Source organism: Dama dama, chromosome 22 (genome assembly GCF_033118175.1).
Source record: "Dama dama isolate Ldn47 chromosome 22, ASM3311817v1, whole genome shotgun sequence".
Classification (NCBI taxonomy): Eukaryota; Metazoa; Chordata; class Mammalia; order Artiodactyla; family Cervidae; genus Dama; species Dama dama.
In genome coordinates, this window is record NC_083702.1 from 20,638,158 (window position 1) to 20,650,888 (window position 12,731).

The following is a 12,731-nucleotide window of genomic DNA, read 5'->3' on the forward strand; positions in this document are numbered from 1 at the left end:
TTCTAAGATGATTGAGAAGTGAGAAAGTACATAATCAGTGTAGAAGTTTTGCTCAAGTATAGTTACTGTGAAAAGAAACCTACAGAAGGAGTGATTAGAAGACATTAATATAACAAATAGATAGAGATGTATGGGTATATTTATGGGTTGAAGTAATGCTCTTTAAGTGGAAGTGGTTGCATGTAGGCAATGGAGGAATTAATGACATAACAACTTGAAACTGTGGGGTTTAGGGGAGAACTGACCCAGGTTCTATTCAAAAATAGCCTTTGGCAGAAAGTTTAACTTTTCCACTAAGATGAGAAGCAAGAAATTAAAGATGCTAAATGAAACTGATATATTGAAAATCTGCTAGGAAGACTATTGTAAGCAGTTTTGAGAAACAGATAACTTTAGCAATTTGTTTTAATTTTTTAAATTTTTCTGTCTTTTATTATTATTATTCATATTTCTTTGTATTTTTTACATTTTTGTATGCTATGTTGTAAACCTTTTATCACTTATATTCCCCACTATATTTGTTTTACAGACTTATTTCCATAGGTCACAATTGAAAATAAATAAGTAGATTTTTAAATATAAAAAGACTCCAAAGACCAAGTATTTATGACAAATATGTTTATTAATTCATTTGTATAATTCTCAAAAAATCGAAAGGTTCTGAGTGTCTATGCTTTCTGTGCCACTCTGATATTTTTGCTTTAACTCTAGACTAGATTCTTCTTTCATGAAGTCATTTTTCAGTTTCTGCAAAAAAAGAAAAAGAGTTATGAATAATGTAAAGTGACAGTAGAATAGACAGGCAGATTGTGAATCTGGAATGTTACTGAGATGTGCAAACCTCATCAGTTTTCTTTTAACCTCCTTCTTCTGAGTTTTAAGTACAGACAGGCTTCTCACACAGGCATGAGGAAGACACAGTGCAGTTATCTATTCCGACAGTGTGCATGCCTGCATACACACATTTCCCCTGGAAATCCATACTTGGCTTTGGTAGACGCCACTCCCTGTGTTAAAATAAGGTAACATTACTTTAGAACATGAGGTGTGAAATTTATTATACCTGGCACTGTAGGGAACTCAGGGGGGTAAAGGCACTCACTCTCCCTCTTTTCAAAGAACTCATACGTTGGTATATACAAAAAGAGATAGGCATATGATAAGTAAGTATCACAAAATGTGGTAATTATTTGTAAGAGTTGGCTTCCCTGATAGCTTAGTTGGTAAAGAATCCGCCTGTAATGCAGGAGACCCGGGTTCGATTCCTGGGTCAGGAAGATCCCCTGCAGAAGGGATAGGCTACCCACTCCAGTGTTCTTGGGCTTCCCTTGTGGCTCAGCTGGTAAAAAATCCACCTGCAATGTGGGAGACCTGGATTCGATCCCCGGGTTGGGAAGATCCCCTGAAGAATGGCATGGCAACCCACTCCAATATTGTGGCCTGGAGAATTCTGTGGACAGTCCATGGGGTCGCAAACAGTCGGACAGGACTGAGCGACTTTCATTTTTACTTATTGTCCAAAATGGTTGCTCTTTTTTTTCTGTAACAGTTTATGGAAAAATCCGAGCAAACTTTTGGCCAACCCAATATTTTATATGTGGGAAAATGTACAATACACCTATATAAAGAAGAAGAGACTGGTCCAGTTTGGAAAATTATGGCAATAGCAGGAAAGACAGGACATATGATCTGGGATACAGAATTAAGTTTAAGAATAGATCAGCACAACTACAATATTGTAAAGTAATTAACCTCCAATTAATTAATTAATTTAAAAAAGAAGAAAATGCATGCATGTACAATTGCAGCTGGAATGGGAATATTTTACTTGTAAATATGTTAGATATAAAGCTAGCCAGAATTACTAACAAAATTCAGAATATATATATATATACTATGCATGCATGCATGCTAAGTCGCTTCAGTCGCGTCCAATTCTGTGTGACCCCATAGATGGCAGCCCACCAGGCTCCTCTGTCCACGGGATTCTCCAGGCAAGAATACTGGAGTGGGCTGTCATTTCCTATATTTGTGTGTGAGAGAGAGTATGTGCATGTATGCGTCTATGGATCCTTGAACAACGTGGATTTCAACTACTCTGTTCTACTATATGAAGATATTTTTCAATAGCAAATACTACAGTATTACAGGATCCATGGCTAGTTTAACATGTAGTTTTAAAGGGCCAATTAAAACTTCTAAGCAGATTTTCTTCTACATGGAGGAGTTGGTGCCCCTAACCCCCACCCCTGCTCTACATTGTTCAAGGATCAGCTGTGTATGTACTATGCTGGGACAGTTGCCTCTGCTCTGATACATTCATCTTACTTCAATTTATAAAATCACAACTGGTAGAAATGCTAGTGGGAAGATGCTACCAAACATTCTGGTTGAATTTAATCCTTTACTAAAGGTCTAGATTATAAAGAATATTTTAGTTCAATGTCAATAAAATGACTTTTCATCCACTCTAGAGCAAAACTGTTTGTTTAGTACTATCTGAAAAAAAAGGCAAAGCTTATTTACTGAATTGCTAAAGGCATAGTACATTTCTTTTAAAAATACCAAAGGAACTAGAAAGAAATGCTGAACTGTGTGGGGAAAATTAAATTGCCAAAATAGTTCATACATTATTTCATTTACTAATTCAACATATCTATTGAATGTTCTATGTTCCAAACATTGTACAAGGTTTGAAGTAGAGGGAGCCTTTCAACTCACAAAATTCCAATAACTAAAATGATCAACCATAAAAGTTAAAATAGATTAAAAATTTGATGCATTAGTACAACAATTTCAGGAAAATATTCACATATGTTTACACACAAAATATTCATAAAAACTGTGAAATATTTAAGGGGCATATATGATGACTAAAATTATTTAAATATTAAATTTTAGTATATGATGAATGATATTAAAACCAGTGATAAAAAAATAAATCATGTAAGCAGTGCTGTGACAATTGATTGCCTAATTGAAATACATATAGAGAGACAGGTATAATTACATCTACATTTGAACACACATGTATCTGCCCCAACTTTCTCCTTCACGCCTTTATGTGTTAAGATAAATTTCAAATAAATAAAACAATCTCATTTTATTTAAATGTTAACCCTCTGCTCATATGATAAAAGCAAATAAACTTAAAGAACACATTATTAAAGGAAAAAACTGGAATGCTGCACCTGCAAGAGAAGATACAAACAATATACAAGAAATCTTAAAAGAAATAAAAAGATAAATTGGATAAAACTGTCAAAAGTATTGATATTATAAGTTAGAAGAAAAACAGCCTTACTAAACATCAGAATAATATAACCTAATGGAACAAAAAATTATTGGCACTCAAGATTATCAATCTTATTCTCTAAGATTGGCACATGGTGATGAAAGAGCTTGAAATATTTTTTCCTGACATAGTTGTGTAATGCAGTGTTTCTGAATAACAACTGAAAAATATGCATTTAAAACCAAATATAGGCCCAAATTATTTGGATGAGAAATGACAATTCTATACTTGTTCCCAATAAAAATACCAGAGAGGTACTCAGATTCATACTTATGATATTCTTTCCCATAATTATATTTCTTATCTGAAATTATAATCATTCAGGTCATCTAATAATAAGGATATACTTACACTAATTATAAAATATCTAAATGACTTAATGATATACAAAATTGCTGACAATATAATAGGAAATAACAAAAGCGAGAAGTAAAGAGGACTAAATTTGGTCCCTAATAATCTCTATTTCCTCAAAACTCTTTGGGCCAGACATTGGAAAAGGAGTAAGGCATTGGATTATGTAGCAGAAACTTACAGGCCAGAAGAAGGAAGAGAACCATCCTCCCACTTCCATTTATTGTCCTCTTCCTTATAAGACAGGCCAAGCCAAGTGTGGTTTACTGCAAGTAACTTCAGAATACACTGCATGGAAACAGAATGCACAAAGCTATTAACACTAAAAGTCCATTAGACATAAAAATACAGAACTTGTGTCTCAGTTCAGTTCAGTTCAGTCACTCAGTTGTGTCTGACTCTGCGACCCCATGGACTGCAGCATGCCAGGCTTCCCTGTCCTCTGTCTAAAGAATCATAAAAAAAGAATCTACTTGTGTCTAAAGAATCATAAAAAAATGCAGTACATATATGCCCACTGATAAATGAAACATTGAAAAATATTTGAGTTCTTCAGTGTCTGCATTTTCTCAAGCCAGGAATTAAACACAAAGAAGAAAAAAAAAAAGAAAGCTAATCATCTTTTTTGTGTGTTTTTTTAGCTTAGTCCCAGTAATGAAAAGGGTTTCTATTTCCCCAGTGTATTTTAGAAATATTTAAGTTGTAAAAAGAAAGGGCACCGTGTTAGCTGTATTTTAATTCATCTACTTTTTTAAACTTACACACATTTTCTAAAATTTATTGCACAAATACATGCACTTGGTTTTAGAAATCAAGTGATGTGAAATATATATCTTTATATATATATGTAGTCATTCCTCCTTCACTAAATGCCTTTCTCCAGACAAGTAACTGCTCTTATTTGTCCTATGACTTCCTATTTTATGAAGCCAGAATTTTTAGTCTCATGCTCTATTTTCTTACCCCCTTCTCCATTTGATATAGTTACTTCACAATTTTTGGCTTATGTTTTAATATTTTTACCAGGTTAATATTATTTTTTTCTGAGCCAAATAGTAAGTGATGATATAACAGAAAAATTTCTATTGAAGAGGACACCATACCAATACATGAATCTCTTTATTATTTGACCATTTATTCAACTCTGTGCCTGTTCTTACAGCTTGAGATATATCACTGAACAAAAATGAGAAAAATCCCTGCTTTGGGGGGCTGTAGGCCAGATATAAGTTAACAACATACATATAAATGATATGATATATAAGAAGGTGACAAGTGCTATAACAATGAAAACAGGGTAAGAATGCCTACAAGCGAAGTGGAGAGGTCGAGGGGTGGGGTAAGCACTGATACACAGACTGCAATTTTAAGTAGGGGTGTCAGGGAAGGTCTCATGAAGAAGGTGACAAGTGTATAAACAGTTGAAGGAGATGAAGTAGTTCACCATGGTTGTATCAGAGAGAAGAATATCACACGCAGTGAAGTGAAAGTGTTAGTTTCTCAGTCTTGTCGGACTCTTTGAGACCCCAAGGACTGTAACCTACCAGGTTCCTCTGTCCATGGAATTCTCCAGACAAGAATACTGGAGTGGGTTGCCATTCCCTTCTCCAGGGGATCTTCCCGACCCAGGGATAGAACCTAGGTCTCTTGCGCTGCAGGCAGATTCTTTACCCTCTGAGCCAATAGGGAAGAGGGAACAGCAAATGCAATGTTTCCGCAATGAATGAGTGCGTGTATGTTAGGAAAGAAAGGTGGAGCACTCAAGAGAAGATGAGTGGAAATGCAGCAGGAGGGCACCCTTTACCCTGATTGCAGAGCTGCCTGTGAGCCCTTTCTTCCCCTGGTGGCTACTACACATGTATATCCCAGAAGTAAAGAATGAAATATAATCTCACCATCAATCTACTTCTTTCTGTCTTTAAAAATGTAGCATTCAAAGAGATACAAAGATCAGAACAATTCCACCAAGAAACTGTTTCCACGGTCTGGTGGTAGCAATGGTCTCTGTGCTGTACCCAGTGACTCAGAGGAGATCCACACCCTTCTCCTAGGAAAGAAAATATAACTCAGAGCCCACAGAACCTCCCAAACAAAGACATGTATTCACACTTCCCTGCTTAAAAGAATGAGGTCGTTATTAAAAATTATTGTCAACTCAGAATTGTTTCACTTCCAAATTACCTCCTTTTGCATTTAGTTCTTCATTCTGGTCTTGGAGCCTCTCAAGGATTTCTATATAAGACAACAAGACTTAATATTAGAGAAGACCACACATTTCATCTGATTTTGTACTGTTTCAAGAGTAATAATAATAACTGGTCAAGTAGCACAGTGTACAAATAATTTTTGTCCAGTCCCTTCCCTATTTAATTAGCTTCATCTCTGCCTGAAGTAATCAGGTGATTAGAAATCAGCCTTTTAAAACACACAATTTAGTGATTATAGTCAGCAGTACAGTATTTTAAGCCCAAAGTTGCTTAAGGAATAGATATCAATTATTGTCAACACAAAAAATGAAATGATAACTATGTGCCATAATAAAGGCATAAGCTAATGCTTTTATAGTAACCATATTGTGATATACAAATATTTCAAAACCACAGGTTGTACAGCTCAAAATTATACAAAGTCATGTGTTAATCACATTTCAATAAAAAAAAAGAAGCCAGGCTTTTAAAAAACATGATGAATCATTAATGGACTCTCAGATTGTTCATTTAATTATTCAATATAGGATCAATATTTCAAAGGAAAAAGCTAAGATTTTAATGCAAGGCCTTTGTAAAATACTTATTTAGACTATTTTTATATTATAATTTAATAGTATAAATAAATGATAAATAAATAGCATAATTAAATAGCATAAAAGAAGCCTTATGATTATTATTATAAACACCCCCTCCTTAGGTAGCACTTGGAAACTATGAAAATGCCATTGATTTACAGATATTTGCATTCTTCCATTTTCATGCTTCCTGAACATCTTGCACATACCTCTGCTGCACACTTTGAAACTTTTGCTTATGTTTGATTTATATGTTTTCTCTAAGCTTCCCAAGGGCAGGATTCATATTGTATTTATCACTGATCACCAGCCAAGTGGCTGGCACCTGGTGTGCATTGAATAAATGTGAATGCTTAGCTGAGTGAACAAGTTAACTAATACAAGAAGATATATTTGGTAAATGTGAGACTCCTGCAGTTTCAGAAGATCAATGAAGAATTAAAAAACAAACAAACAAGAAGCCATCAAAACCACCATGCTGCTGTATAAACTCTTTTTGTATCATGCAACCAACCATTTTATGCCTGCAACAAGAAAAACAATCTAGCATTCTATAAAGATAATTTGTTCTAGCTCTAAAAATACCTTTATTTTGGTCAACAACGTTTTTAACGTGAAGAAATATTTTTTCTTTGTTTTGGAAAGACTCAATCCGTTGGTTAAGGCTCTTCATCTTGCTCTCTGATTCCTGAACACTTTGAAAGTCTAGAACAAGAATTCCAGATGAGTATAAAAGATATGCTCAGTTGTGAAATGGTAGAGTATTAGACTGTAAAGCTTAATTTTTATAGTATATCCTTAATAAAGTTCCCAATAAATGTTTTAACAAATATAATAAGATATTTAGCTAAATATGTTTTTGTTTATCCACTGTTATTTTTAAAGTCTACACCTAAATCTAAAATATCATCCAAATTCCTTGTAAGATTGAATGTATGCTTATATTAACAGAACAATGCTTCTGCTGAATTAAAACAGATGACAACAACAAAAGTCAAGTCTCAAATAAATCTTTTAGCATCATGACTTGATGTAATGTGTAGAATTTCACTTTCTAATCAAATTTTAAAATTCTGAATTTCAAACTAATGTTATCAATGTGAAATCACTATACTTAACTAGTTGTGAACAATTTTAACACTAATTAAAATATTCTGTTGATCTAATTTAGGATGCTAGAGAAATGGGCAGTGTGAAGAAATTGCAAAATAAGTTACTTTTTATTTTCAGAATAAAGACAGTTATAAATTCATTGAGCTTGATAGTAGGTTGCAGTTTTCATAATAATACAGGATCAATCACTACTATGAATATCTTTTGCATTAATTTCAATAATATAATCTCTTTGGAAAAATGTGATTATTGAGAGCTCAAAAGGTTAAATTCATTCATAAAGTAAAAAGTTGTAATAGTTTTATGTCATTTTTTTCCTTTTCTCCATTCAGTATGGCAATAAAACATTTACCAAAAACTGTTATCTGGAAATGATTTAAAGAAACATGACAATCTGACAACCAGTCTATTATTTCTTTTCCCCCAATTAATTGGACTTACACTGGTAACCAAAGAATCCACACAACATCAAAAGCAGCAGGCTGAAGATCCCCAGGATCACAGTAATTATTCCATAGACAGAGGAGGGAAAACGAGAAGCTAAGAAACAGAGTAAGTGAAAAATCAGAGATAAGTAAGCTCCTGTTACTGGAAAGATTAATATCATTATTTTAATGTTATTGTTTAAGTGCTGTATATTTTATGAAAAATAATACCCAGTGTGTGAATTACTATAAACTATTAGGCTGAATAAGAGAGAAAAAAGTATTTTAGAGGATGTACAGAAAAGAATTAATGTAGCAGACCTGATTTCTATCCTCAAAGGCCCACTTATAAGGTTGGCCATAGCTGGTATCTGGACTAGATTTCAGTAGAGTTTCCACAACCACTAATCGACAGGAATGGCTCACCTTGTCTTCTCTGCTTGTACAAACAATATTGCTTTTACTTCCTTCAAGAAGTCTACCAGCCCAGGTGGGATGCATGAGACAAGTGCTCGGGCCTGGTGCACTGGGAAGACCCAGAGGAATCAGGTGGAGAGGGAGGTGGGAGGGGGGATCGGGATGGGGAATACGTGTAAATCTATTGCTGATTCATGTCAATGTATGACAAAACCCACTGAAAAAATAAATGAATTAATTAATTAATTAATTAAAAAAAAAGAAGTCTAGAATTTTGTTTCATGCCAGCCAGATGCTACCTATGGGATTAACTCCCTAATAAACTCTGAACATTGATTCTCTAATGAGTTTCCCTGGTTGTCAACATTTGACACATTGTCACGAATTATTGCTGGGGAAATTCCTGTGACCAGTGCCACTCTACTGGGAGAGGACTCTAGGAAGGTTGAGCCTAGTCTTCCCCACACTTCACTTCATGCACCTTTTCCCTTTGCTGATTATGTTTGTTATCCTTCCATTGTCATAAATCTCAGCTACAAGTACAACTCTATAGGGTCCTGTGAGTTCTCCTAGTGAATCATGAAACCTGAGCATGTCTTTGGGGACTTAGAGTGCAGGTAAAAAATTTACATATAAGTATTATTAAAATTATCCTTAAATACTAGGCACAAACTTTCAGTTCAGACTACATTGCCCTCATTAATACAATCAGATAGAGAAATGCTTATCAATATTAAATCTGTGCTATTATTAAGATAGAACTCTTTTTTTAAAACTTGATGACTTGTAGTATATTCCCTTGATGTGTGCATGCTAAGTCACTTTAGTCGTGTTGGACTCTTTGTGACTCTGTGGACTGTAGCCCATCAGACTCCTCTGTCCATGACCTTCTGCAGGGAAGAATACTGGAGTGGGTTGTCATCCCTCCTCCAGGGAATCTTCCTGACCCAGGGATCGAACCTGAATCTCTTATGTTTTCTGCATTGGCAAGCAGATTCTTTACCACTAGCACCCCCTGGGAAGCCCCGTTCCTAAAGAATTACTATAAATCTTAGTGAATGTTTTAAATGGACAATATCTGGTTTTAGATGAAACAATATCTATAATTTATTCAATTTCACAAAAATATATGCTTCATCCCCACATTCTAGAAATTAAACTTTCAGAGATCATTGTTAGTAGTCTTTTGTTGGTAAGTTTATTTCCCTCCAAAACAAGTGTATCAATTCTAGTGTAAAAAAAGGTATTTCTTTTTTTTTTTTTTTTGTACTTCTGAAACAAAATGAAAAGCTGCCATCAAAAGAAATAGCTATTTTCATAACTAATATCCAAATCATTTATTCAACTTCCTGTATAATATAACCTGGGCTTCCCTGGTAGTTCAGATGGTAAAGCATCTGCCTACAATGCGGGATACCTGAGTTCGATCCCTGGGTTAGAAAGATCCCCTGGAAAAGGAAATGGCAACCCACTCCAGTATTCATGCCTGGAAAATCCCATGGACCAAGGAGCCTGGCGGGCTACAGTCTATGAGGTTGCAAAGAGTTAGACACAACTGAGCGACTTTACTTCCTGGAGTGATTATCAACCAGAGGAAAGTTTGACTCCCAGGGGACAATATTAAATGTCTGGAGACATTCTAGATGTGATAACTGAGGATCAGGTAGGACTGATATCTAGTGCATAGGTGTCAAAAAAGATGCTAAACATCTTACAGTCACTAACCAATGCCCCACAACCAAGAGTTATCTAGCCCAAAATGTCCTTAGAGCTGAGGTTGAGAAACTCTCTTCTATTAAATGATGTTGGTTAATTATGGTCAAAAAGAGGCATCATGTAATAGAGTTTTACCTTTCTTTGTCTTTTTTACAAATTTTCTGAGTTTTAAAACTTGATCAAGTTCTCTATTTCATGTAAGAAAACAATTCTAAATTTGGACCATGACTTCTTCCATCTTTAACTATGCTCCTTCATATATGAAAACTTCAAATCTCTCTGTCAGAAAATACACTTTTGTTTTATTCCTATATATGTTCTAAACATTTTTATCTCTATATTTTTTCTAAATCTTAAAATTTCCAAATAGTAACAATTAGTGAAACATGAAATGGAAGGTGTACCTAAAGATAACAAAGAGAGACCATAAATGAGTAAACTCTAGTATATCTACTTTACCGTTCACATTGGTGTGCTCAGGAATTGGACGCCATTCATCCTCAGGAGGAGGAGGAGGAGGAAGGGCAAGAGGTGGTTCCACGTCCACAATAGGGATGGCCTCTGTCTGCTCTGTATTTTCTTATAGCACAGAAAATATATCATAGCTTTATAACTTTGTAAAACAAATGAGATTAGAATTTAAGACCCATTACTATTTCCAAAGATCCCTAGAAATACAGATATTGTAGAAATAAAATCAAAGATACTCAAATCACATTTCCACTCAACAGCCCATCCAGCTTTCCTAAAAGTATTTAAGCTGGTTGATTACACTTTGGATAGAGTCAAGAAATAAGATAATTATTTTGTAAATATATTGAAAAGCACTCTTTCAGGTAATCTGGGAATATTAAAACTATAATGCTCCTAGAATAATCATAAGCAGCACTTATAACAAATATAAACAACCAAAATCGTATTTTCACTAAAATGGCATAGGTCATTTAGATTTTAAAAGAAAAGATACCTGGATGTTGTTCATAGTCTGAAGCATCTGACATTCTAGAGCCTTTTGGATTATTTATTTATCCCAAGTGTGAAGAAGAGCTTACAAAGATGTTGGCAGGTGAATGAAGAGTTATCTCTTCCACTTTCTTCCTAGAGTTGATGAGAAGACCAGACATAGCCTCAAGCCGCTACTTACAGTTGTATGAAACTAACTAAATTTGGCAAAATAACCACAGAGGAAATGTGAATCTATAACTGGATATTTTCTAATAGGTATACAGAAATAGTCACCCCTACTTAACTAAACTATATACAACCAGCCTTTAAGTATCATCTGGCTTGTTCAGGTAATAGTCCATTGCTCCAGAAATTAATTAGGAAAAGCCATTATCATAAATAATATAACTGAGTATTCTGGAGTAAAATGTTTCATGAAACGAGTATGAAGTAAGGGAAGATACAAATATAAGGAAACTAATTAGAAAAAGGAATAACACTGGAAATAACATCTATTCATCAAAGGCACTTGAAGATGGAAATCACATAGTAAAATCTATATGTCCAAATAGTGACAAATTGGCTTAGAGTTTTTGATACTACCCCCACCCAACTTTGTTTCAAAGGAAAAGCAAATTCTATTCACATAAATATGGTTGGGTTAGCCACCGAAATAGACCTTTTACTCTTCACTGCTCAACTGAAAAAAAGTTCAATATTTGCAGTGGGAATAAATAGATACTGTACACAAACAAGAATAGACATAAGATTTTTCTCATTGGGTTTATAACCTCATAGAAACTAATGTATGTTTAAGTCTGGTTGAAACCACACAAGATACCTCAGATACAGGCAGTGGTAATGTTTCCCATCCTCCTATGTCCAGTTCAGATCAAATGGCTTTACAAGTAATCCTAAAAATAGATCATATTTTATCTTTTAAAGTATGAAATGCAAGATTGGTTGACTAAAAAGAATATTATAACCTTACTCTTTAAAGATCTCAGTAAAGCCAGGGATGGAGAAAGCAGAGACTTCATAAAAAATATTCTACACTGACTTTCTGCCTATATTGTAATTCAATTTTATTTTGTTTACTTTCTAACTCTAAATTTAAAAATCTGATTGTGTTGCTTTGGGTCAAGATTAAGACAAGTAGGAAAAAAGAAAAAGTATTAATCATTAATGTGTGAATATCACTTATAAGCAAATGTGAAAATATTATATAGACATACACAGTATCCTATTCTTGGGTAGTTCTATTATATTAGCATGAAATAAATTTTATTGTACTATAGCCCTGTGATATGATTAACCACATCTCCACTTGGGTGGTTATGTATCCATGTGTTTCAAATAGAAATAGTTAGAAGGAAGATTCTAATAAGTTTTGTTTTGTTTAGGAGCAAAAACCAAGTAGCAAAGTAGTGGGCACTTATAATAGCATATAAAAAAGGGAAAAAGAAAGGAAAATGAGGGGGAACAATATAAAAAGAATGAAAAACAAGAAGAAACAATATATGCAATTATGTTTAATTCATATGAATATAGAAAATTAGTGACATTGGTGATCACAAGCAAATGGACTGTAGGTAAGAGAAAAAGATAGTTCACATTTATTTATTAGGCCTCATACTATATTGCATATTTATTTATCATGTTTTAAAAGAAATTCTAATAA

The 12,731-nt window shown here is 34.1% G+C and overlaps 1 protein-coding gene across 1 annotated transcript; it reads right to left on the reverse strand.

Moving 5' to 3' along the window:
- Positions 1 to 609: 609 nt before the first annotated feature.
- Positions 610 to 11,245, reverse strand: LOC133043766 (C-type lectin domain family 1 member A-like). Its single transcript, XM_061124988.1, has 9 exons — positions 11,073 to 11,245; positions 10,565 to 10,684; positions 7,989 to 8,087; positions 7,020 to 7,139; positions 5,831 to 5,881; positions 5,545 to 5,696; positions 3,831 to 3,937; positions 842 to 1,007; positions 610 to 747 (listed from the first exon to the last, which is right to left on the reverse strand). The coding sequence occupies exons 1-8, from the start codon at positions 11,104 to 11,106 to the stop codon at positions 878 to 880; spliced, it is 813 nt and encodes a 270-aa protein (XP_060980971.1). The 5' UTR covers positions 11,107 to 11,245; the 3' UTR covers positions 610 to 747; positions 842 to 877.
- Positions 11,246 to 12,731: the final 1,486 nt, after the last annotated feature.

Bases quoted from the DNA above. Each gene is read 5' to 3' on its own strand.
- LOC133043766 (XM_061124988.1), bottom strand. From the start codon at position 11,106: ATGTCAGATGCTTCAGACTATGAACAACATCCAG. The intron at 5,882-7,019 runs GTATTTTTAGAG...TGTCTTATATAG, and splicing joins CGTTGTTGACCAAAATAAAG to AAATCCTTGAGAGGCTCCAA. The intron at 5,697-5,830 runs GTAATTTGGAAG...TTTCTTTCCTAG, and splicing joins AGAACTAAATGCAAAAGGAG to GAGAAGGGTGTGGATCTCCT.